This window comes from Hemiscyllium ocellatum, chromosome 20 (assembly GCF_020745735.1).
Source record: "Hemiscyllium ocellatum isolate sHemOce1 chromosome 20, sHemOce1.pat.X.cur, whole genome shotgun sequence".
In the NCBI taxonomy this organism is placed as follows: Eukaryota; Metazoa; Chordata; class Chondrichthyes; order Orectolobiformes; family Hemiscylliidae; genus Hemiscyllium; species Hemiscyllium ocellatum.
In genome coordinates this window covers 57,854,589-57,877,657 of record NC_083420.1, presented here as the reverse complement: position 1 = coordinate 57,877,657, position 23,069 = coordinate 57,854,589, and the positions used below count along the sequence as shown (strand labels likewise).

The 23,069-nt window shown below is 41.7% G+C and overlaps 2 protein-coding genes across 2 annotated transcripts in view; one reads left to right on the top strand and one right to left on the bottom strand.

Annotated features, from left to right (window-relative positions):
• rab40c (RAB40c, member RAS oncogene family) overlaps positions 1–3,829 on the top strand; it is an 86,999-nt gene extending 83,170 nt beyond the window's left edge. The window contains exon 6 of the mRNA XM_060840908.1: positions 2,099–3,829. Coding sequence (XP_060696891.1) covers positions 2,099–2,376 — 278 coding nt within the window. The 3' untranslated portion in view covers positions 2,377–3,829. The remainder of the gene's footprint in view (positions 1–2,098) is intronic.
• Positions 3,830–13,160: 9,331 nt separating this feature from the next.
• The window catches only part of mettl26 (methyltransferase like 26), a 33,234-nt gene continuing 23,325 nt past the window's right edge, over positions 13,161–23,069 (bottom strand). The window contains exons 4-6 of the mRNA XM_060840380.1: positions 20,609–20,676; positions 20,397–20,475; positions 13,161–15,734 (exon numbers count right to left, since the gene is read on the bottom strand). Of these exons, the coding sequence (XP_060696363.1) occupies positions 15,678–15,734; positions 20,397–20,475; positions 20,609–20,676 (204 nt within the window). The 3' untranslated portion in view covers positions 13,161–15,677. The remainder of the gene's footprint in view (positions 15,735–20,396; positions 20,476–20,608; positions 20,677–23,069) is intronic.

Genomic DNA, 23,069 nt, shown 5'->3' with positions numbered 1-23,069 from the left:
AAAAAAAAGAAAATGACCCTTGTCTGAATGAAGAGTGGGGGAGAAATAACTGTATACACTAACTGAAATTGAGGCAGATGTTTAAGACATCAAAGTGGCATCACTTTTTTTTTTGACTTTTAAAGCTGTTTTGTCACGCCTCACTGCCTTTGGGCACCCTTTGCATCTTTGGTATTTTGCAAAATTACATAGGATATCCTGCACTTTTGAATTGTACGATTTTTTCAAGCAATGAGTTAGAATTGGACCACTGTGTTACAGTTGTATAAGACTTCTGATCGGCCACATTTGGAACACCGCGTACAGTTCTCGTGACCACATTAACGAAAAAGATGTGGATGCCTTGGAGAGGGTGCAGAGGAGGTTCACCAGGATGTTGCCTGGTTTGTAGGGTGCTACCTCTGAGGAGAGGTTGAGTAAATTAGGCTTAGTTTCATTGGAAAGGAGGATGTTGGGGGGGGACTACAAAATCATGAGGTGGGTAACAAGAAACTTTTTCCCAGAATGGAAGACTCCATATGAGGCGTCATGAGTACAAAGTGAAAGGGGAAAAGTTTTTAGGGGAGATGTATGTGGAAAGTTCTTCACATGGAGGATGGTGGGTGCCTGAATGTGTTGCCAGCAGAGGTGTTAGGGGTGGGAATGGTAGTGTCATTTAAGATCTATATAGGCAGATAGATGAATGGGCAGGGAGCAAAGCGATAAAGATACTTAGAAAATAGGCAATAGATTTAGCGGATATGGATTGGTGCAGGTTTGGAGGGCCAAAGTGCCTGTTCCTTTCCTGTAATGTGTCCTAAAATTCCTTTGCAGCGGCTAGAAACAAATATATTGAGACGCAATCTTAAAATGATATAGATAATAGCAACTTCCAGGGACTTGGTAGGCTTGAAGTGCAAATGTGTTTAGAATTACTCAGCCCATTCTCCTGATATGCCATCATCACTTGCTTAAGATTAAACTTGGTATAAGTTTGATCTTTGAAGTTTGGCGTGACTTTTCCAAAGGCTACTTCATTCTTTTGGCATTTTTCAGAAATGCACAGAGAAAAACTACTGGCGTCATATGTTTTGTATTGATATTGGCGCAATTAATGTAAGGTTGCAGTCATCTCTGCCCCCAAGTGAGCAGACCTGGTAGTGCAAGGAAAAACAATAGACTTTGAACGTCATGTTTCCATTTTAGGAGATTTGTCAAATACTCTGCTTTGGATTGATTTGCTATGTCAACCTTTACATTTATTGATGTTTTATTCTAAGATTAGTTATCTTAAATTGTCCTACAAAATTGCCCTATAAAATTGTCAGACTCCAATGGGAGAAAGCAGAGTTTACTAATAAAATTGAAAAATTAAAATTAATTAAAAAATTCAACAATTAATTTTCCTTTGGCAAGACCGAACCTGGGGTTTTATTTTAACATTCATTGTCAATGTGGAGGTGGTGATGCTCTCCCAAATTGTTATTAAAATAACATTTATATGCAGTGGTCAGAAGGAAGAACTGTACACTAGACTAGAAACTGATCTACAGAAAGTTGTGATCACTTTTTAATTAAAAAGAATAAAGACTAATTTTTTGTTACAAAAGGAAGCACTGACACTTAGTTTGCCATTTTGTCGGTTACTGGGTCTTTAACCAAAACAGACACACTGGCTTGCTATTTAATAAAATCCAAGAAATCATCGATTCCTTGTAATTTTAGCCATTTGCATGGCTTCTGTTGTTTCCAGTTTTTTTGGCTTGAAAAATAAATCTTGAAGACTGGCTTGTACACTGGGTGATCTTGTTTGAAACTGCAGTATCACGAGCTATCTTAAATGGCTTTTGCATGGGTTCAAACAATTTTGAAAATTGTGGCAATTTTGCAACTGTTATTACTCCATTCTTATGAAGAGTAAACTGTTTGAAAATGTTGAAGGGTTCACGGTCTTCGGTCTTCTGTATTTTAACTTTATAACACCTTTCTAAGTTACCATTTTCAAAAGAAATTTATAATCCATTTTTTTTCTGGATGTTTCAGATGAATTTTAAACTGGAGTTAATATTAAAGTAGTACTTAAGATTGTGTTTAATGTTTTCCCTTTTTGTTTAAACAGTCTTCACACTGCAAGACCTTTGTTGCCGAGCCATTGTTTCTTGTACACCTGTTCACCTTATTGACAAATTACCACTACCTGTTGCCATAAAAAGTCACCTCAAGTCTTTCTCCATGGCCAATGGGATGAATGCTGTCATGATGCATGGCCGTTCGTACTCATTAGCTTCAAGCAGTGGTGGAACCAAGGGCAACAGTTTGAAGAGGTCAACCAAACCCCCCCGTCCACCACAGAGTCCACCTCAGAGTTGCACACGCACTAACTGCAAAATCTCTTAGCGAAAATGTTTTGTTTCAAGCTCTCTCGTTTGGCAAGAACTTTGTCAGCTGGTCAAGCTTGAAACCTGAACTCCTATGGAACAGTTCTTGCAGCTTCTTACTGGACCAAATGAAGAAGTGTTCTACATTTTTCAAAGGAATTTTTCCCTCATTGATCAATGAGTAAACACGCTAGTTGAAACGGGCACTCGTTACATTTTGTTTTGACAATTTGCACTGAAATTTCGAACTAGTGTTGTAAGGAGGCTTGCAGGTGCCACTGTTAATAAAGGGACAAGCAGTTTTTTTTTAAGGAAGGTGGTACTGGCATGTTTACATGGCTTTGATCAGAACTTAATTCTTTACCTTTGTCCTCATGACTAATATATTATTGCTGTGTGGTGGAAAGAAGAATCTCTGGGAATTGAACCAGTACAAATGCAAAGAATGCTCTTGCTATTATAATTCTACTAGCATCACTAAACTTCCGTGCCTTTTTAATATTATAGACTATATCTAGCCTGCAACGGCCTGCATGTGGCCTTTCATACCTTAACCATGCCTTGCATCTTTAAATTGTAAAGACCAGGACAACTCTTAAGACCGATGGTTGACTGCCAAGGTCATAAGTTTTCCACAATTCTTACTACAAATTAATAATATGTATTACTATTTAATTTATATGTTATAGACAACTTGTAATATTTTTTCTGTCATAATGTATGATACCATCATTGATTTTAGTGGTTGTTTATCTGTCTTCCACATTAGCGAAGGTTGTGGTGATCTTGGTTCAAGTGATGGGGATTTCATCTCCATCTCCAACTTCTGGACAAATCAAGTATGCTGTCTTTTTTTTTCAGCTACATTAAAACAAACTGTCAAGTCAACAACAAAAACATCTCCAGGTGAAACTGAAGTCTAAGTGAAAATCAGCTGAGCAGAAAACTTTAGATTTGATCTTGTCATGTCCTTTCAGGTCGTTTAGAAAAAAAGGTTTATAGCAATGGTTTTAACAACATTTGTAGTATGCCAGGAGCACCCTATCACTTTTCTCTCACCTCTTTTCCCCCTTTCTAACAAAAGATAGTAAATAGATCTGATTCCCTGTTTGTAAGTAATTACTATAGTATTTCTCTTCTTTCTATAAGAATCTTTGCATTTTGGCCAATAATTATGACAGCTTTCCCCAATTGTCAAAAGTAAGCTGACAAAATGGAAAGAATGCATAGGAGAGACCTAAAGTAACACTGAGGATAGGCCACCTTCTGCACCTGAACTGGATAATAGTTGCAGCATCACCTAGTCTTTCTGAGAAAAAAGGGAACAATTGAAGTAAGATGTTTAATTATGTAAAACACTATTTCACATTTATTATAGCTGCTGTGACATTTGAGAATGATTTTGTTTTATTGGCATTTTTCTTTGTACAGTTTCAATGTTCAACTGTGAAATACATTTTTTTGCAAAATAAGTGCTTAGTTTGTTTTCATTAATTGAATTACCAAACGCACTGCACCAACATAACTTCAAGCATGACAGTCCTTCTGAGGAGTTGTGAAAATGTGGGTGAGACTTTTGAAATGTTTGATAAATTCAAAATTTTTCCAATAAGTGACTATTGCCATCTCAATGTGCAATTCTAACTGGCTACCGTCCTGTTTGGGTTGTAAGTTTGCTCGCTGAGCTGGTCGATTTGTTCAGACGTTTCATCACCATGCTAGGTAACATCATCATTGAGCCTTCAATGAAGTGCCAGTGTTCTGTCCCGCTTGCTGTTTATCTATTTTGGTCTGATGTGGTGGATGATATCACTTCCAGTTTATTTTTAAGCTACTTTTTAAGGTTAAATTTATGAGGTCCACTATTAACTGGATACTGCTTTTGAGGGGCTGAAATTCATGCTACAGTCCAAAATTCTATATCGTTAGCAGAAGCCCAATTGTTAGAACATTACAACGTAGTACAGGCCCTTCGGCCTTTGGTTTCACAGGTTGGCGCAACAATCTGAAGTCCATCTAACCTACACTATTCCATTCTCGCCATATGCCTATCCAATGACCATTTAAATGCCCTTAAATTTGGCAAGTCTACTACTGTTGCAGGCAGTGCGTTCCACGCCCCTACTACTGAGTAAAGAAAATACCTCTGACATCTATACTATGTCTGTCACTCCTTAATTTAAAGCCCCTCGTGCTAGCCATCTCCATCCAAGGAAAAACGCTCACTATCTAACCCTCTGATTATCTTTTTATGTCTCAATTAAGTCACCTGTCAAATTTCTTGTCTCGAATGAAAACAGCCTCCAGTCCCTCAACCTTTCCTCATAAGACCTTCCCTCCATACCAAGCAATGTCCTAGTAAATGTCCTCTGAACCCTTTACAAATCTTCCACATCCTTCTTATAATACGGTGACCAGAGCTGTACACAATACTCAAATTGCGGCTGTACCAGAGTTTTGTACAGCTGCAGCATGACCTCCATGGTTCCAAGACTCAATCCCTCTGCCAATAAAAGTTAGCACACTGTATGCCGCCTTAACAACCCTATCAATCAGGGTGGCAGCGTTCAAGGATCTATGTACATGGACACCAAGATCTCTCTGCTTATCTACAGTACAAGAATCTTAACATTAGACTAGTACTTTGCATTCCTGTTACTCCTTCCATTAGTGAATCACCTCACACTTTTCCACGTTAAACTCCAATTGCCATCTTTCAGCCTAGCTGTACAGCTTATCTATGTCTCTGTAACCTATAAAATCCTTCAGATCTAACGACCTGAGTGTCATCTACACATTTATTAACCCATCCTTCTTTGCCTTTATCCTGGTCATTTATGTAAATGACAAACAGCAGTGGCCCCAAATCAGATTACACCACTAAGTGACTGAAGTCCACGATAAATATTACTTCTCAACCACCACTCTTTGTCGTCTTTCAGCTAGCCAATTTCTGATCCAAACTGCTAAATCCCCCTCCATTCCATGCCTTGCTATTTTGTGCAATAGCCTACTGTGGGGAACTTCATCAAACACCTTACTTAAATCTATTTACACCACATCGACCACTTTACCCGCATCCATCTGTTTGATCACCCATCTCAAAGTTTTGTGAGGCATGACCTACCCTTCACACAGCCATGTTGACTATCCCTAGTCAACTTATTCCTTTGGAAAATCCACCTACATCTGGTTTGGAACAGTTGGATTGTTTAACAACATGCAAATCACTTCCAATCAAAATAAATAGCTGGTTAAGTGGTACTCAGTTGTGATGGAGGTTCATATAGATGTGGCTGTTTCAATGATTGCAGAATTAGTCTTTAATGATATTCACTCTGGTCTCCAACCCTTAAGTTTGTGTCAAATTGGCTAGACGGAGAACCTATACTTTGGTTCCAGTCTCATAAGCAGCAGCTGAGTCAGTTCCCACTGATTGTTGGGTCTGAGCCTTTTGCTACATTGGGGTGAAATTGGTTGAGAAAGATTCACTTTGACATTTTCTAGTTGAAAAATGTTGAGCCAACCTGTGTGAAGTCTGCATTAAGTACCCAGAAGATTTTCGGGAAAGTCCAGGGACTTTCAAAGGACAAAAGGCCACCTTTACGTGGTGACCAGGAAGCAATTCCAAGATTCTACAAGGCCTGTCCCAGTACCATTTGCCTTACGGGCAACAGTAGGCAGAAATCGGGAGGCTGGAAAGTGAAGGAATCATCAAACCCCAGTCCAGTTTGTGGAATGGGCAGCACTGATCGTATCGATTGTGAAGCCCAAATATTAGTTTGCCTTTGAGGGGATTTAAACAAATGGTAAATGTTTTTCACAATTCAATACCCCATCCCTCGCTAAGAGGATTTATACACAAAACTAGCCAGGGTGGGGGTGCTGGCCTTCATGAGCTGGACATGAGCCATGTGCACTTGCAATTACAGCTAGATGAGGATTCAATATTAATTGCATGCTACAATTAATACACCTTGGTGGCAGCGGGGTAGTACTGGCTCATGGGTGGCCCAATTGAGAGGCACACCCATCCTGGCACGCTTGCATCAACTTCGAGACCAGAGTCAGCCTTGGAAAGCCATACGTTTCAGGGAAGTGAAAAAGCAGCAATCGTCCTCTAAGATATTGGCACACTATGATCCCAAGCGAGATCTGTTACTGCCACTCAATGCCTCCCCGTAAGGCATCGGGGTGGTGTAAGCTCCTAGATGGCCCAGTGAAGACGAATGCACAACAGCGTATGCATCCAGGATTTTTGCTAATGCAGAGGCTAAATACACCCAGATCGAGAAGGAAGGTTTGGAGTCAGGAGGTTCTGCCAATACATTTATGGACATAAATTTATTGTCATAACAGACCACAAACTCCTGCTGGGTCTAATTAGAGAGGACCAGGCAGTGTTGCCCATAGCTTCAGGCCGAATTTAGCAGTGGGTTGTAAAACTAAGTGTGTAATTACAAGTTGGAACACTGTCCAGGAGGCCAGTAGTAGATGCAGATGCATTGAGTCACTGTGCACTGGCAGATACACCACCAGTGATAATGCCACTGGAAGAGCCTGTAATGGTTTTTAATTTTCTGGACACACTTCCAGTCACAGCTGACAATAGCAGAGTTTGGATGCAGAAAGATGTGGTCCTGGCAACACTGAAACAGCTGGTGGTGAAGGGGGAAAGCAAAGCGCTATCACAACCAGGCCTGAAACCTTTTTGGACCCAGAGAGACCAGATCACAAGAGAGGACAGTGTATTATAACGGGAGAAGAGCGATCGTCCTGAGCAAAGGTTGCTGCCAGATACTGGCTGAACTCCACTGGGGTCATCTGGGGGTTTCCAAAATGAAGTTGGTGGCCAGGCCTGGATGCAGACATAGCTGCAATGGTGGGCAGTGCCCTTAATGCCAACAAGGATAAAAATTACTGCCCACTGCTGACGCACGAGGTTTGGTTAGGAGTGACGGTCCTGAACAAGCACGTGGCCCATATGAAAGCCATGAAATGGAGTGGGAGCAAGACATGTCCAGCTCATCAGAACAATTGGAACGGCTGCCGGAATCCATGGGTTCACTCTCTCTGTGTAAAAAATGAGGTCTGCAGATGCTGAAGATCACAGCTGAAAATGTGTTGCTAGTCAAAGCACAGCAGGCCAGGCAGCATCTCAGGAATAGGGAATTCGACATTTCGAGCATAAGCCCTTCATCAGGAATGAGAGAGAGTAGCCAAGCAGGCTAAGATAAAAGGTAGGGAGGAGGGACTTGGGGGAGGGGCGATGGAGGTGGGATAGGTGGAAGGAGGTCAAGGTGAGGGTGATAGGCCGGAGTGGGGTGAGGGCGGAGAGGTCAGTAAGGAGATTTCAGGTTAGGAGGGCGGTGCTGAGTTGAGGGAACCGACTGAGACAAGGTGGGGGGAGGGGAAATGAGGAAACTGGAGAAATCTGAATTCATACCTTGTGGTTGGAGGGTTCCCAGGCGGAAGATGAGGCGCTCCTCCTCCAGCCGTTGTGTTGTTATGTTCTGCCGGTGGAGGAGTCCAAGGACCTGCATGTCCTCGGTGGAGTGGGAGGGAGAGTTAAAGTGTTGAGCCACGGGGTGGTTGGGTTGGTTGGTCCCGGCGGCCCAGAGGTGTTCTCTGAAGCGTTCCGCAAGTAAGCGGCCTGTCTCCCCAATATAGAGGAGGCCACATCGGGTGCAGCGGATGCAATAGATGATGTGTGTGGAGGTACAGGTGAACTTGTGGCGGATATGGAAGGATCCCTTGGGGCCTTGGAGGGAAGTGAGTGTGGAGGTGTGGGCGCAAGTTTTACATTTCCTGCGGTTGCAGGGGAAGGTGCCGGGGGTGGAGGTTGGGTTGGTGGGGGGTGTGGATCTGACGAGGGAGTCACGAAGGGAGTGGTCCTTGCGGAACGCTGATAGGGGAGGGGAGGGGAGAGAAATATATCCTCTGTGCAGTGTTGAAGAGACCTCTGAATCTGAGATGGACACAGTGAAAAGGCTGAGGGACTTACTGCTTTTCGGCGGTAGAGTGGGTAAGATAAAAAAAAATAACAGGAGTATTGGAGGTTATGTTTACTCTGAGAGCTGCCTCTGAGGGATCTGCATCAGTGTATGAAGGACTCACCACTTTGTGTTTTAGGTGGAGGGAACTGACCTCTGAACTGCCTGGAAAAAGAAAAAAGGAAAATAAACAGGAGTGTCCAGGAGGTGGCACAGTGGTTAGCACTGCTGCCTCACAGCGCCAGAGACCCGGGTTCAATTCCTGACTCAGGCAACAGACTGTGTGGAGTTTGCACTTTCTCCTCGTGTCTGTGGGTTTCCTCCCACAGGCCAAAGATGTGCGGGTCAGGTGAATTGGCCATGCTAAATTGCCCGTAGTGTTAGGTAAAGGGGTAAATGTCGGGGAATGGATGGGTCGTGCTTTGGCGGGTCGGTGTGGACTTGTTGGGCCGAAGGGCCTGTTTCCACACTGTAAGTAATCGAATTTCCCCCTCCAACTCTATTTTCATTTAACCCCTGCCCTCGCCTCACTTTTTGATCATGCAGTATTGCCCTTTGAGAAGGGCACTGCTTGTTACTGGCTACTCTGGTGTTTCCTTTCTTCCTGGTGGCGGAATATTAATAGAGATTTACCCAGTTGGTGTTCTTCACTGTGTCCTATACTTGCACACACGATATGGGTGCAGGGGATAAATAAGCACTACTGTTGTAAGGCAGTACTGTGGGGAATAGAAGGAGGGAAAAAAAACAGGAGATTCAGAGTAAAAAGAGAGATAAACAGGGGTGTCAGAGGTTCTGTTCACTGAGACGTAGCTCTGAGGGAGCGAAATCAGTGTTATGTGATCAGATTTTATCAGCAACATTCTTCACTAGCTGTGAGCTAAACTGGTCCCAGATGAGCAAACTCCTTTTTTACATAGTCCACCAGGTCATAAATTCCAAATTTCCTTTATTCATTTTCTACATTCACCTTCATTCACCCAGCCTAATGGATGCATATGGACAATTCCTTTTGGAATTTCTCCTTTGGCAAAATCTTTCTCTTAGAAACCACCATTGGTTTTAACATAATGCCAACAGCCATACAAGAAAGAAATAAAGTAAGCTTACTTTACTCGTGGTCAGTAATTCTCAACAGTACTGTTTATTTTTTCTCCTTTTTGGTTTACAGTTTGGTTATCCAGCATGTCGAGAGTAATAGGTGTTTCATTCATGTTTCCAATGCATGTTAAATGAGTCGTAGAGATGTACAGCACGGAAATAGATCCTTCCGTCTAACTCACCCATGCTGACCAGATAGGCTAACCTAATCTAGTCCCATTTGCCAGCACTTGGCCCATATCTCTCTAAACACTTCCTATTCATATACCCATCCTGATGTACCCACCACTCCCTCTGGCAGCTCATTCCATACATACATCACCCTCTGCATGAAAGAGTTGCCCCATAGGTCCCTTTTATATTCCCCCACCCTAAACCTATGCCCTCTAGTTTTGGATTCCCCAACCTCAGGGAAAAGACCTTGTCAATTTTCCCTATCCATGCCCCTCATGATTTTATAAATATCTATAAGATCACCCCACAGCCTCCAGCACTCCAGAGAAAACATTGAATATTACAGTGCAGTACAGGCCCTTTGGCCCTCAATGGTTTCACAGGTCAGTGCAACAATCTGAAGGCCATTGAACCTACACTATTCCATTATCATTAATATGTTTATCCACTGACCATTTAAATGCCCTTCAAGTTGATGAGTCCACTACTGTTGCAGACAGCGTGTTCCACACCCATATAATTCTGAGTAAATAACCTCCTACTTCTAATATCTGTCCTATATTTATCACCCTTCAATTTAAAGCTGTGTCCCCTCATGCTAGCCATCACTGTCTGAGGAAAAGGCTCTCACTGTCCACCCTGTCTAACCCTCTGATTATCTTGTATGTCTCTAAGTCACCGCTTAACCTTTTTCTCTCTATTGAAAACTGCCTCAAATCCCTCAGTCTTTCCGCATAAGACCTTCCCTTCATACCAGGCAACATCCTGGTAAATCTCCTTTGCACCCTTTCCAATGCTTCTACATCTTTCCTGTAATGCGGCGACCAGAACTATACACAATACTCTAAATGCGGCCATACCAGAGTTTGGACAGCTGCAACATGACCTCATGGCTCTGAAACTCCATCCCTCTACCAATAAAAGCTAACACACCATATGCCTCCTTAATGACCCTATAATAGCCCCAGCTTATTCAGCCTCTCCCTATATATCAAACCCTGCAACCTTGGCAACACCCGTGTAAATATTTTTTGAACCCTTTTAAGTTTCACAACATCTTTCTGATAGGAGGGAGACCAGAACTGCACACAATATTTCAAAACTGGCCTAACCAATGTCCTGGACAGCTGCAAAGTGAACTCCCAACTTCCTTACTCAATGCTCTGTCCAATAAAGAGAAGCATGCCAAACGCTGCCTTCACACTTCTATCTACCTGTGACTCCACTTTCAAGGAGCTATGAACCTGCACTCCAAGGTCTTTTTGTTCCACAACACTCCCTAGGATCTTACCATTAAGTGTCTAAATCCTGCTCTGATTTGCCTTTCCAAAATGCAGTACCTCACATTTACCTGAATTAAACTCCATCTGTCACTCCTCAGCTTACTGGTCCATCTGATCAAGATTCTGTTGTTACTCCAAGATCACCTTCTTCACTGTCCACTACACCTCCAATTTTGGTGTTATCTGCAAACCTACAAAAATACCTTCTATGTTCACAGCTTGTGGACTTCCTTCTGCCAATTTCTGATTATAAACTGGTGAAACTGTAGTTTAGCAGCAGCTGTTGTGCAATCTATATTCTCTGCCAAAGTACTAAGTCATGCCTTCTCGTGAATCTCGTGCACCATCCAGCAGTTGCCTTAAAATCTGAAATTCCATCCTATTTTTTGTGCATTGATTCGGATGGCTTCATGATTAACACATTTTCCCATTTTGACAATTTTCAAGTACCCACTCAGTAACTTTTTTTTCTAATTGTGGCCACTTGCTAGGTTTACCTATGTTGGCATACACCCTTTTTGGCATTGTCTGAAGTTGATTCAATGTCTTTCTCCAGCTTCTTTGAAACACACAATCCTTTCACTACTACAGTTATTTGGCTTCTCTGCAACTTCAAAAACTTTCAGTTAAACACTGCTATATATTTTTATTTTCCCTCTGGAGAGCATTTTTACATAAAATGAAGAAATTTCAAAATGTCAACATGGAATATCATTGTATACCATGAGGTTGCTTGTCACTTGACTCTTTCACACCGAATTGGTATGAATTGTTCATCAAATCGCACAGCACACACAAAAAAATCCTTACTTGACATTTATGTTCAAGGATGATATGTGACTCCCAAATGTCGATCAGTTATCGATGAAGAACTAAGATCAACTTCTACATGAGATCAGTTTTTACTCGAGTATATACAGTAAATGTATTTGATAAACTTTTATTTTCAAAAGTGTAATGATTTGCACTTGGAGCCATACAAAATCAAACCAAATTTGCAGTATCAAACAAGGTGAAATTGATAGTGTGGTGCATGGAAGGGTATTCTGCAAGAGGCTAGTAGGAGACAGTGTACTGAACAGTTTAAAGAGGAAAACTAGTACCAGCTTTTGAACTAGATTTGGAGGTGAAAACAACGTCATGCAAAATTACTCAGCTGTTCAGACAACACTATGGGCTGACTAGGAAATTATAGAATCATTCCGAATTACTGAAAACTTGTTTCTCAGTGCAATCAAAATACTGCTTTATGGTGTATTGTCTACTGCAATATATCTGTGTCAGGTAGCCAGTCACTCAACTTTTAAGAATCTCATACATGCATGTTGCAAAGGTTCACAATCAAGCAATCATATAATATCTCAATGGGCAATAGCTGAACTTGCTGAACTGTATTTGTAGGCTGCAGAAACATTCAGGCTTAAATGCTATCAAGCCAGCTACAAAGTGTCAACCTAATTCCGTCATGAAGAACAGGACAGAATTGTGAAAAGCAATCTTTTATTATGCACCATTAACCATCAGGCTGTCATAAATTGAGCACAAGGTTGTACCCTAGTCGCTTTTATATGAGAAGGTAACTTCCTTACTGCTAACATGTGGGTCAGGTGCAATAAGGATGTAATGAAACATTAGTGGACCCAGTGAGGAGTCCACAAGTAGAATTTCAGAGACTGCCATATCTGCTGACAGCTTGTACAGGAAATGTCAATGTTGTTTGTGAATTCTGTATAAATTAGGGATGTCTCTAATTTGTAGCAATGTTGGAATGGGAACAAAATAATATCAAGGCAATCCAAGCATCATCCTCATAAATAGAGACTTTAAATGTTAAAATGCCACTTTATGATGATAAAATAATTTGCGACAATACATAATTTCACTGAATATAAATAGACATTCATAGCTAAATGAACAGGATGCTGAGTTGGATTATCAGTCAAAATCATATTGCTTGGGTCAAGTCGGCAGAAATGGCTAAATGGCCTAATACAGATGTTATTTTCTACATTTCTACTCAAACAGGTAGGGTCATTATTGTGCAAAAAACAGAATCTGTTACTGTAGCATCCTTTCATTATTGTACCTAAAATACCACCAGACATTACATGCCCAAAGCCGAGAGTGTCACTCAAACGTATAAACATCTGACTCAAAAGAAGAAAATAACCAGCAGTCAACAAAGTGATTTTTAATCCAGACACCATCAGAAACTGAGACATGAATCAAACTAGCAAGGACACAACTTGCAATCCTTTTTTAAAAACTTGATTTTATAGTTGCATTATCATTTTGCAGAAGCACACCACCGTAACATTACACTAGTATTAAACCAATAACAGTCTTCACACTGGAATAATTTTGAAACAATGTACACATTGCAAATTGTGTAAAAAAATGTTTGGTCCAATTATTTTCATGTTCTGTAGAATTGGTTTTTGTCTAGATTCTTCAGATGGAGGTGACACTGGCTATTCTGACATGTAGTAGCCATCCCTTCTGCAGCCTTTGTGACAGAGGAGGTATCCCAGCCTGCTGTCAGGCAGGGCTTTTAGAGTAGAGCCATGCTGAGCAACAACAAAGAAATGGTAACACATTCAGATAACAAAGCAGTGTGATCTGAGAGGAACCTTGGAATAGTGTATCTATTGCTCTTAGCCTTAAAAGTGGTAGATATCATGGGTTTGAGAGCTGCTGTCGAAGAATCCTTGGTGAGTTGTCACAACACATGCAATGACTCCTGCAAGCACAGTATAAATGATGGTATAAAAACAGAAACATATTTAAAATACTCAGCAGGTCCAAGTGGAAAGAAACAAAGTTTACATTTTAGCTCTTATCAGTTTTAAAAGCTTTCACCTTTATCAGTTCTGATGAAGAGCCATCATCAATCTGAAACATCAACTCTGTTTCTTCCCAAAGCTACCTCCTGACCTGCAGAGTATTTCCAACATTTTCTGTTTCTATTTCAGTTTCCAGCACTATTTTGGTATAAATTATGGAACATGCATTGTTGTTGCTGCTATACGCATTTCAACAAGTACTCAATCACATTCAGGAGCTGAGCCTTTTAGGTGCTGAAGCAGCTTAGGGAATCAGCTGCTGGATCACTTACTGCAGAAGACCTGGGTGGTCAAGAGATGGAAGTACACAGTCCAGTCAAATTGGATCAGGAATTTGCTCCTTTCACACCTCCAGTGATGTTGCTGATGAAAGACCCAAACATGTTAAATGCTTTAATATGTCAAGGAAAAGTGTTCACCCTCAGAAAGTCATTGTGCAATATAATTGCCAGGAAAACATTACTTGTATCTTATCAGCGATTGGTGTTCTGGAACTTGCTGCCACTCACAGACCTCAGAGGTTCCACGCAATTGAAAACATTAGCCGATCAGCAGCGTTCCCACTAAAGTTTGGAGATTGTGGAAGATGCTGTACATGGGCAAGGATTGTTTCATTATTTCAGGAATTGAGAATGGAGTTGAAGAACACAACCATTAACAAACAGCTCTACTTCAGATAATGGAAGGAAGGTTGTGGGTGAAATAGCTCATGATAACTGGGTCTGGGATGCAAATGAGATGTTTTAACTACCAGATTTGTTTAAATTTAACTGTCAATCATTGTTAATGGCAGCACCTCTAGTTTGTTTCCCCTAATTGGTATTCTTGCAAATTGTCCTGACGAGTGCAAGATGAAAAATTTTAACAAAATACATTTTTTTCCAGCAATTTTGTACTAATAAATACATATCCACTAGAAATCTACAGATAACAGGTCACAATAAAATAAGGCTAGAGCACTGAGGTCCCAGAGCAGCAATACCCTCTAGCTCTCCCCCACTCTGTCGCTGTAAAGCTACAGATGTGAGGACAGGGCACAGCAGGCTGTTGCAGGTTTCTTTTTTAGATGTAATATACATATATCAGAAACTTGGTCACAGTACAATACCGATCAAAGGCAATATATTTTACATATATCAGAAACTCGGTCATCGTACAATATCGAACAAAGGCGATGTATTTTACACATATCAGAATCTTGGTCACAGTACAATACTGATCAAAGGCACTCAATAACATGAAAGATGGTTTGTTTTCCTTCAAGAATTACATCAACACATACAATTCTGGATTCACTGAATTACAGGCTATTTCAGTGCAAGCCACATCAAATGCAGACACAGCATATTCCAAAGTAACAACAAACATATGCTATATGAACATATAGGAATTCCTCTTTTAGAAAGTTACTGTTATCAACCAGAAATTGGTAGAGCCGTTGGACACAATAGCAAGGCCTCCATTTACAGCTTTAGACTTGGAAACTGGGAAGGAAGCTGGTAACTTCCTCCCACTTCATGCTTTGTATGATCAGAAAAACCATCAAGGACAGAGTGTGACATACAGCCTGCTTGTAATAACATGGGTGAGGCACAGGGTGTTGGGGAGCAAGTCTGCTCCTCAAACATACACTCTTTTTAACAATTAAAAAGACAATTTAATTCAGAGCTATTCAAAATAATTCATTCTAATGGGTCTGTATATTTTCAAGCATAAATGAAAAATTTAATTCAATCATTTTCAATTCTTGGAAAACGAATCAGTCAGTCACTGTATTAATCTTAATCAAAGTCAGCTATTTGGTTTAGTTGAACTAGTTAAAAGAGGTTTAACAGCGCTTCCATATCATGACAGATTGGTACAATAATTCAGAATTAAACATTGCATCGCTCCCCTAAGTCCTAAAAGTGCAGGTGAGAATGACTGCTATACAGTTGACCATTTCTGGAAGATCACGCATTTATTATTGGCTGGCATGTCAACCTGAAAAACAAACCACAAGACCATGAACACACTAAGGCTACTGACTGACCCCTGCTGGCTATACAGTAGTATTACCACAAAAATAAACAAGCAGTTTCCCTTCCAAACTAAAATGTACTTTCCAGTTTGACAAAATGTTTTCAACTCATTTCGTTTCCAATCCTGTCTTCAAAATATAAAATGGTACAGTTGTGAAATATAAATCAACAAACACAATCCAGTAAAAGGAAGCCATCTATTTTCCCTCTTGAAATTTTATGCCATGAACTGCTGTTGGCAAAAAAATTACAGTCTCTTCTTTATTAAATAAAAAAAATTGTAAAAAGACAGTGCTGATTTACTTACAGTTTGGTGAGTTTCACGATGAATCTTGAAAGATTCTGGATTCTAAGTATTTTAAAGAAAATGTTACTGTCTAGACAGTGTAAGTGTTGGGAATTGGGTTATTGACATTTTCCATACTTTTCAATTGGTAACTGAGAGTTTAAGAGGATCCTGATACTGATTATGAAGCCATAATGCTGCTTTCTTTTCCAATTAACATAGAGAGAGAAAATCCTAATATATTCCCACATAATTATCAAGGAGGAATATCAGTGATATGCTTAGCATTTTACTGCATTTGTGTTAACAAACACATAAATAAAGTACAGCCGGACATACTCAGCTCAGGCTTCCTTAAGCAGGACCAGTACTTACATCACAATCAGGCCCTCTAGTCCAATCTGCCTTTGTAGTATTTATGTTCCTCCTCCGACCTTGCTTTATCTAACCCTAACATCTCCATTTCATTCTCGTTAAGTTTTATCTTGTTCCTCCTTCGCTGTATCTATGCCTCAATATGTCTTTGCCAGCAAGTTTCATTCTAGCCCCATTCTGGGTAAAGAAGCATCCTCCCGAATCCCCTATTGGATTTATCAGTGACTATCATGTATGTAAGCTCCCCAGTTGTAGATTCAGGTTAAACATCAACTTGTCCCTCCTTCCAAAATGTGCTTATGATTAGATTCCCTACAGTATAGAAACAGGCCCTTCAGCCCAACAAGTCCACACCGACCCTCTGAAGAGTAACCATCCCAAACCCATTCCCCACATTTACCTCTGACTAATGCAACTAACACTAGGGGCAATTTACCATGGCCAATTCACCTGACCTGCACATCTTTGGATTGTGGGAGACACGTGCAGACACGGGGAAAATGTGCAAACTACACACAGACAGTTGCCTGAGGCTGGAATCAAACCCAGGTCCCTGGCGCTGCGTGGCAGCAGTGCTAACCACTGAGTCACCGTGCTGCCCCTTAGCAGAAGAGATTCTCGATTGGCCAAGAGAAGGAAATGAATTGGATACTCTACCATCACCATTGATACCTCCAGGCTACAGTATGCCATATTAAGGTCTGCAGCTCTATCTTCCACTCGTGACCTGGACTCCTCGGAGCTGAATCAAGTCAGTGTCGACACTAAGGGGAATTCAAACCCAGGGGAACCTACCTTCTTGTTACTGCGAGACCAGGTAAGTATGGCAGATTTCTTCCCTAAAGGTTATGAGTAAACCAGGTGGGTTTTCCCCAACAATCAGCAATGGATTCATGGTCAAAATTACACCATCGGCCGTGGCAGGATTCAAACCCAGGTTGCCAGAACATTACTCGGGTGTCTGGATGAACAGTCTAGCAATAATACCACAATAATACCACAAGGTCATTGCTTCTGCGTGATCTAATCCTTCACTTTACTACCTGCTTCCTAAATCAGTGCACATTAACTATGGTCTGTAGAACAGTTGTTACTACCAGCTGTCAAGCGAGTGCTGCTTCAACACCTTGCCCCTTCTTCACTCTTATTAATTGATGCAAGAAAGATACTACCTAAAGACTGAAAAGTAGACAGTGTTTCTTTCCTCATTCTAAGTTGACTTCTTTCGATAAATCCAAGTAATTTTAAGTTATAGAATCCCTAGTGTGGACGCAGGCCATTCGGCCCATCAAGTCCCCGATACTGATCCTTTGAAGAGTATCTCACCCAGACCCACCCCTATAGCCCTGCATTTCCCATGGCTGACCCATCTAGCTTGCACATCCTGGGACACTATGGACAAGTTAGCATGGCCGATCCACCTAAACTGTGCACCTTTGGATTATGGGAGGAAACTGGAACATACCGAGGAAACCCATGCAAACAGTTGCCCAAGGCTGGAGTCGAACCTGGATCCTTAGCATCAAGAGGCAGCAGTGCTGACCACTGAGCCACCATACTGCCCCAGTCAAATCGAATTTTAAAAGGAACATTGAGTGAAACAGGTAGCTGAAGACAATAGAAGTGGAAAAGGGAGAAGGAACCTTTCAACTCAAGCTGCCTGACCATAGGAGCAAACCAGCAGATTAAAAGGGGTAGACAACAGAAAAATGCATTCGTTACAACTTCCTTAAAATAACAAAACACACACAGGAATGAATCAAACAAAATTTGGTAGGGAATCACAATGAGACCATACTAGGTGAGTTAAGCTTGACCAAAGAGGTAGGTTTTAAGGAGTGTATTAATTTTTGGTAGACAGAGAGGCTTGAGGGGACTTGTGAAGGATTTCAGTTTGTAAAGCCCAGACAGCTGTGGGCATAGCCACCAGTAATGGAGGAAAAAGAAACTGGGATTGCACAAACATCTAGAATTTGAGGAGCAAAGAGATCTCTGATGGAAAGGATTAAAGAGATAGGGGATGTTGAATTAGGAACGTTACGAAAGTTAGTAAAAACTCTAACACCAAGGTTTTGCCAGACTTGAACTAATGGGTGGGGCTTGGAGAAGACAAATTATGCTTGAGGATTTGGAAGTCGGCAGTCTCAGGAACGGCAATTATACCGGATCAGAAGTTCAGCTCAAAGAGAATGCCAAAATTATGAGGAGTTGAGTTCAGTCTCAGACAGCAGCCAGGAGATAGATGAAGTCGATATCTCAGGACTGGTTTTTGCGGGGAGTAACAGGAAGACAAGCTCCAAGGTACTCCCAATAGAAAATTCCACTTAAGAAATATGTAATCAAGACCAGCCACCCTGTCACTCTTGTGGTCTCTCATATATACTGGCAATGACACAATATTAAAATTTCTCATCGTCATTTTGAAATCTCTCCATGGCTTTGCCTCTGCCTATCTTTGTAGAATCATAGAATCCCTACGGTGTGGAAGCAGGCCATTCGGCCCACCGAGCCCACACCATCCAGTATCCCACCCAGACCCACTCCCTACCCTATCCCTCCATGGGCAATCCGCCTCACTTCACATCTTTGGACTGTGGGAGGAAACCGGACGACCCAGTGGAAACCCACGCAGACATGGGGAATGTGCAAACTTCACACAGACAGTCGCCTGAAGCTGGAATCAAACCCGGGTCCCTGGTGCTGTGAGGCAGCAGTGCTAACCACTGTGCCACCATGCAATCTCCAGCTCCATAACCTTCCAAAATATCTGCACTTTACTACTGGCAATCGGACCTCAGATGATACCATCTGTAAAGCCCTCAATCCTGCTTTCCTCCTTTCAAACGCTCCTCAAAACCTACCTCATTGACCAAGCTTTGGTCATCTTCCCAACATATGCTTTGTAGATTTAGTCTCACATTTGATTCCATATTGCTCCTGTGAAATGTTTTGGGAACTTTCATTATCTCAGAACTATAAAAGTTGTTGTTGCTCAGCCAAGATGAGCGATTGATGAGACAGTTCACAGGTGAAGAGGTGCAGGAGTGTTAGGAGTGTTAGGAGTTGGCAGGTGGTTAGTATGGGAACCAAAAAGTTGAAGAATGTACTGAGAGGCAAGGGAGATGTTTGGAGGATAGTAAGGAAATGGCGACATTGGGCGTCACAATTACTTTGCAAACCCTACTAGTTGCCGACTTCTTTCTTTGGCTAATTATCATTCAACACCTCCAACTAAAAAGGAGGAAAGAGCAGGAAACAGAAGGGGAAAAAAATAGACAGAATCAGAACAGGAAACACAGAGAATGAAAGGTAAATGAGAGACTATAACCCTCTTCCTGGGCATTGAGGATGACTTGCTTTTATTCCAATTCAATGGATTCTGAGAAACTGCAGGGTCTACAAATCATGAGGGGTGTAGAAAGGGTTAATGGTGGGTGTCTTTTCCCTAGGACAAGGGATTTTAAGGTGAGAAAAGAGATTTTAAGAAGACATGAGTGGCAAATGTTTTTTTACACAGAGGGTGGTTCGTGTGTGGAATGAACTTCCTGAGAGAGTGATGGATGTGGGTACAATTACAGCATTTAAAAGACATTGGGATGATGACATGAACAGGAACTGTTTGGAGGGAATGGGCCAGGTGCAGGCAGATGGGACCTGTTTTGCTTAGTTTAGCATGCTATAGTTAGACCAAAGGGTCTGTTTCCGTGCTGTATGACAATGTGGGACAGGTGTATCAGGAGATGGTTTGTTTGGATCACTAAGAGCTCCTTCCAACACCTCAACTTCACATGGCTTCACAGCAAGCAATTAAACAGCAAACCAACTGGTGTGTAACAAGCATTTGTAAATGTAAATGTAAATACATTTTGTGTGGTTGACAAAACAGTACAGGGGGACTTGTTTGTATTGGTTTTGTCAACATTTCACACATTGATGCAAATTTAAGAAACAAGTAGCTCCTACCATCTGCTTGAACGTCATCCCATTTTCTTCAGCCAATTTCTTTAACAAGCTTATGTCTCTCAGACCCCAGCTTGGATTTCTTTTAAAAGAAAAGTGTTGAATTTTATTAGGGCTGTTCCAAAAACCATCACTTTTTTTTAAAATTGTCTTTTAGAATAAATGATAAAAAGGGACTGGGTAAAAGATTTAAACAAAACTGTCAGCAAACTTACCTTTGCCTCAAACTCAAATCAAAATCTATGTTGCTTTGTGGAGTAATCACACCATTGATCGCGTAGGGCTGCGGAAAAGAACAGTGTTAAATTACAATAGTCAATGCCTATCAAAATATCCCTCCAGCCATCTTACTTTCAGGTACTAGGGCTCCCAGTTTGTTGCATCTTTCAGTTACCAACCAGTGTTGCTTATTGTTGTCAGTCTTCCTCAATTCTGGATATGTTCTTAGTTCACCACCTCACAGATGTGATTGCACACCTCTGCAGCAGGTTGGACTTGAACCCTGGCCTCCTGGCTCAAAGGCAGGCATAATACCATTATACCCTTCATATTCCACCCCAGCTCCTTTCAATGCTGAGAGTAAGGACCTGTCTCATTATCATTACAGAAGAATAGACCGGTAAAAAATCTTAGCAAGAGGAGGAACCATAATATTCATTGCATATTCATAATATGCAATGAATATTATGCAATATTTATTGCATAATAACAATAGCTACAATTAACATGAACATGTTTAGAATAATTACAACAATAAGGGGTTAGGCATGTCACGTCTGGCTCTATAGGGCTACATACAAGACTGTTGCTCCACCTAAAGACCGTCTCCCATCAACAATTTGGGCAGAGCTCCATATAGCCCAATATTAACCCGATCTGAATCATTCACTTTTACAAAATCAGCAATGCTCCTTGAAACAGTGAAAAGACTCAATAGTATCACACATAATGGATACTAGATGAATGAACATGGGTTATGAAGGGACAAGGAAGGGAGCAGAAGAACAGGTTTGAGGGTTAGAGGACCTCACACTCAGCTGCAGAGCTGGGCTCATCATCAATGACCATCTCAACATCGGCCTTTAATTCTTTCGTGGGATGTGGCTATTACTGGCAAACTTAACATGTTGCCCATCGCTAATTCTGCTTAAACTGAGTGGATCCCCAACACCAACTCAAAGGACACCACCACAGAAATCACACCAATTACGGAACTTGCCCATTATCCCGACTCCCGGACTCTGCCAATTTCAGAAACTTGCCTTCAATTGCATCAGTCTTGACTTTAGTCAACTGTCTTTCATGAGGGACATTATCAAGCCTTCTGGAAGTTCACATAAATAGAACTCCCATGGACATTCCTTCGATCCAAAATCGAAACAGGGAGTGCTGGAAAAACTCAGCAGGTCAATTGCCTCCATGCAGACAGAAACAGAGTTAATTTTAACTCTTTATATCTCTTTCCATTGCAGCCAGACTTAGTGAGTTTTTCCAACACTTTCATTTCAAATCTCCACCGTGTGAACTTGAATCATTGCTTACTGCTGCCCCTCCGGCCCCTTGAACCTGCTCCACCATTCAGTAAGATCATGCTGATCTGATTGTGTATTGGATTCCACATTCCCAACTACCCCAACAATCTCTGACTCCCTGCCTCCTGAATATCAATCTATCTTTGCCTCCTGTTTCTATATTCTATGATGGCTGTACCACTCAAACCCAAAAGCACCAATCTGACATTCTTCCCTCTGCAGGCTGGTGCAGGATCAGAAATTACCTGGTGCTGGACTTGTCCTGACCCTTATTTTGAGGGACTGAAATCATTGAAGATGATAGCATCCTCACTAATAATCCACTCTTTAACATCTCACCTCCCACTCATCCCAAACTCTCCTCGCATTTCCAACCCGTAGACAGGTGTAAGCCAATGCTTCCCAAACTTCCTCAAAGTGGGGGGGCATTGTGGCTCAGCGGTTAGCACTGCTACCACACAGTGGCAAGGACCTGGGTTCAATCCCAGTCTCGGGTGACTGTTTGTGTGGAGTGCGCACATTCTCCCTGTGTCTGCGTGAGATTTCCCTGGGTGCTCCGGTTTCCTCCCACAGTCCAAAGATGTGCAGGTTAGGTGGATTAGCCATGCTAACTTGCCCATAGTGTCCGGGGATGTGTAGGGGAGGTGGATTAACCATGGGAAATGCAAGGTTACAGGGATAGGGTGGTGGGTGGCGGTTATCCGGTGGCAGATAGTCTGGATGGGTGGTATTTGGAGAGTCTGTGTGGACTAGTTGGGGAGAGTAGTATGTTTCCACACTGAGGGGATTCTATGATTTTCTCTCCATGTTGAGGTCTGAAAATTATCATGATCCTTTGGTGCGAATGGGAGGACACCTACAACTGGTATAACTTTGCCAGGGCTCCATGGCATTCACTGCTACCACATGAGCTTGCCGGCCTATTCTGGAGTCCTGATGCCCACTTTGGGAAGTCCTGCAGTAAGCAATGTCTCTCATATCTCACCCACTCCCCCACATCCCAATCACAGCAAGGAACTCAACCAAATTGCTCCACATCACACTGCTCCAGCATTGATACCAGATTTGTGTGAAATCCAGTGTAAGCACTGAAGTGAATAATTTAGACTCATTTCAGGAGCTGGTTTCAGTAACAACCAGTTAT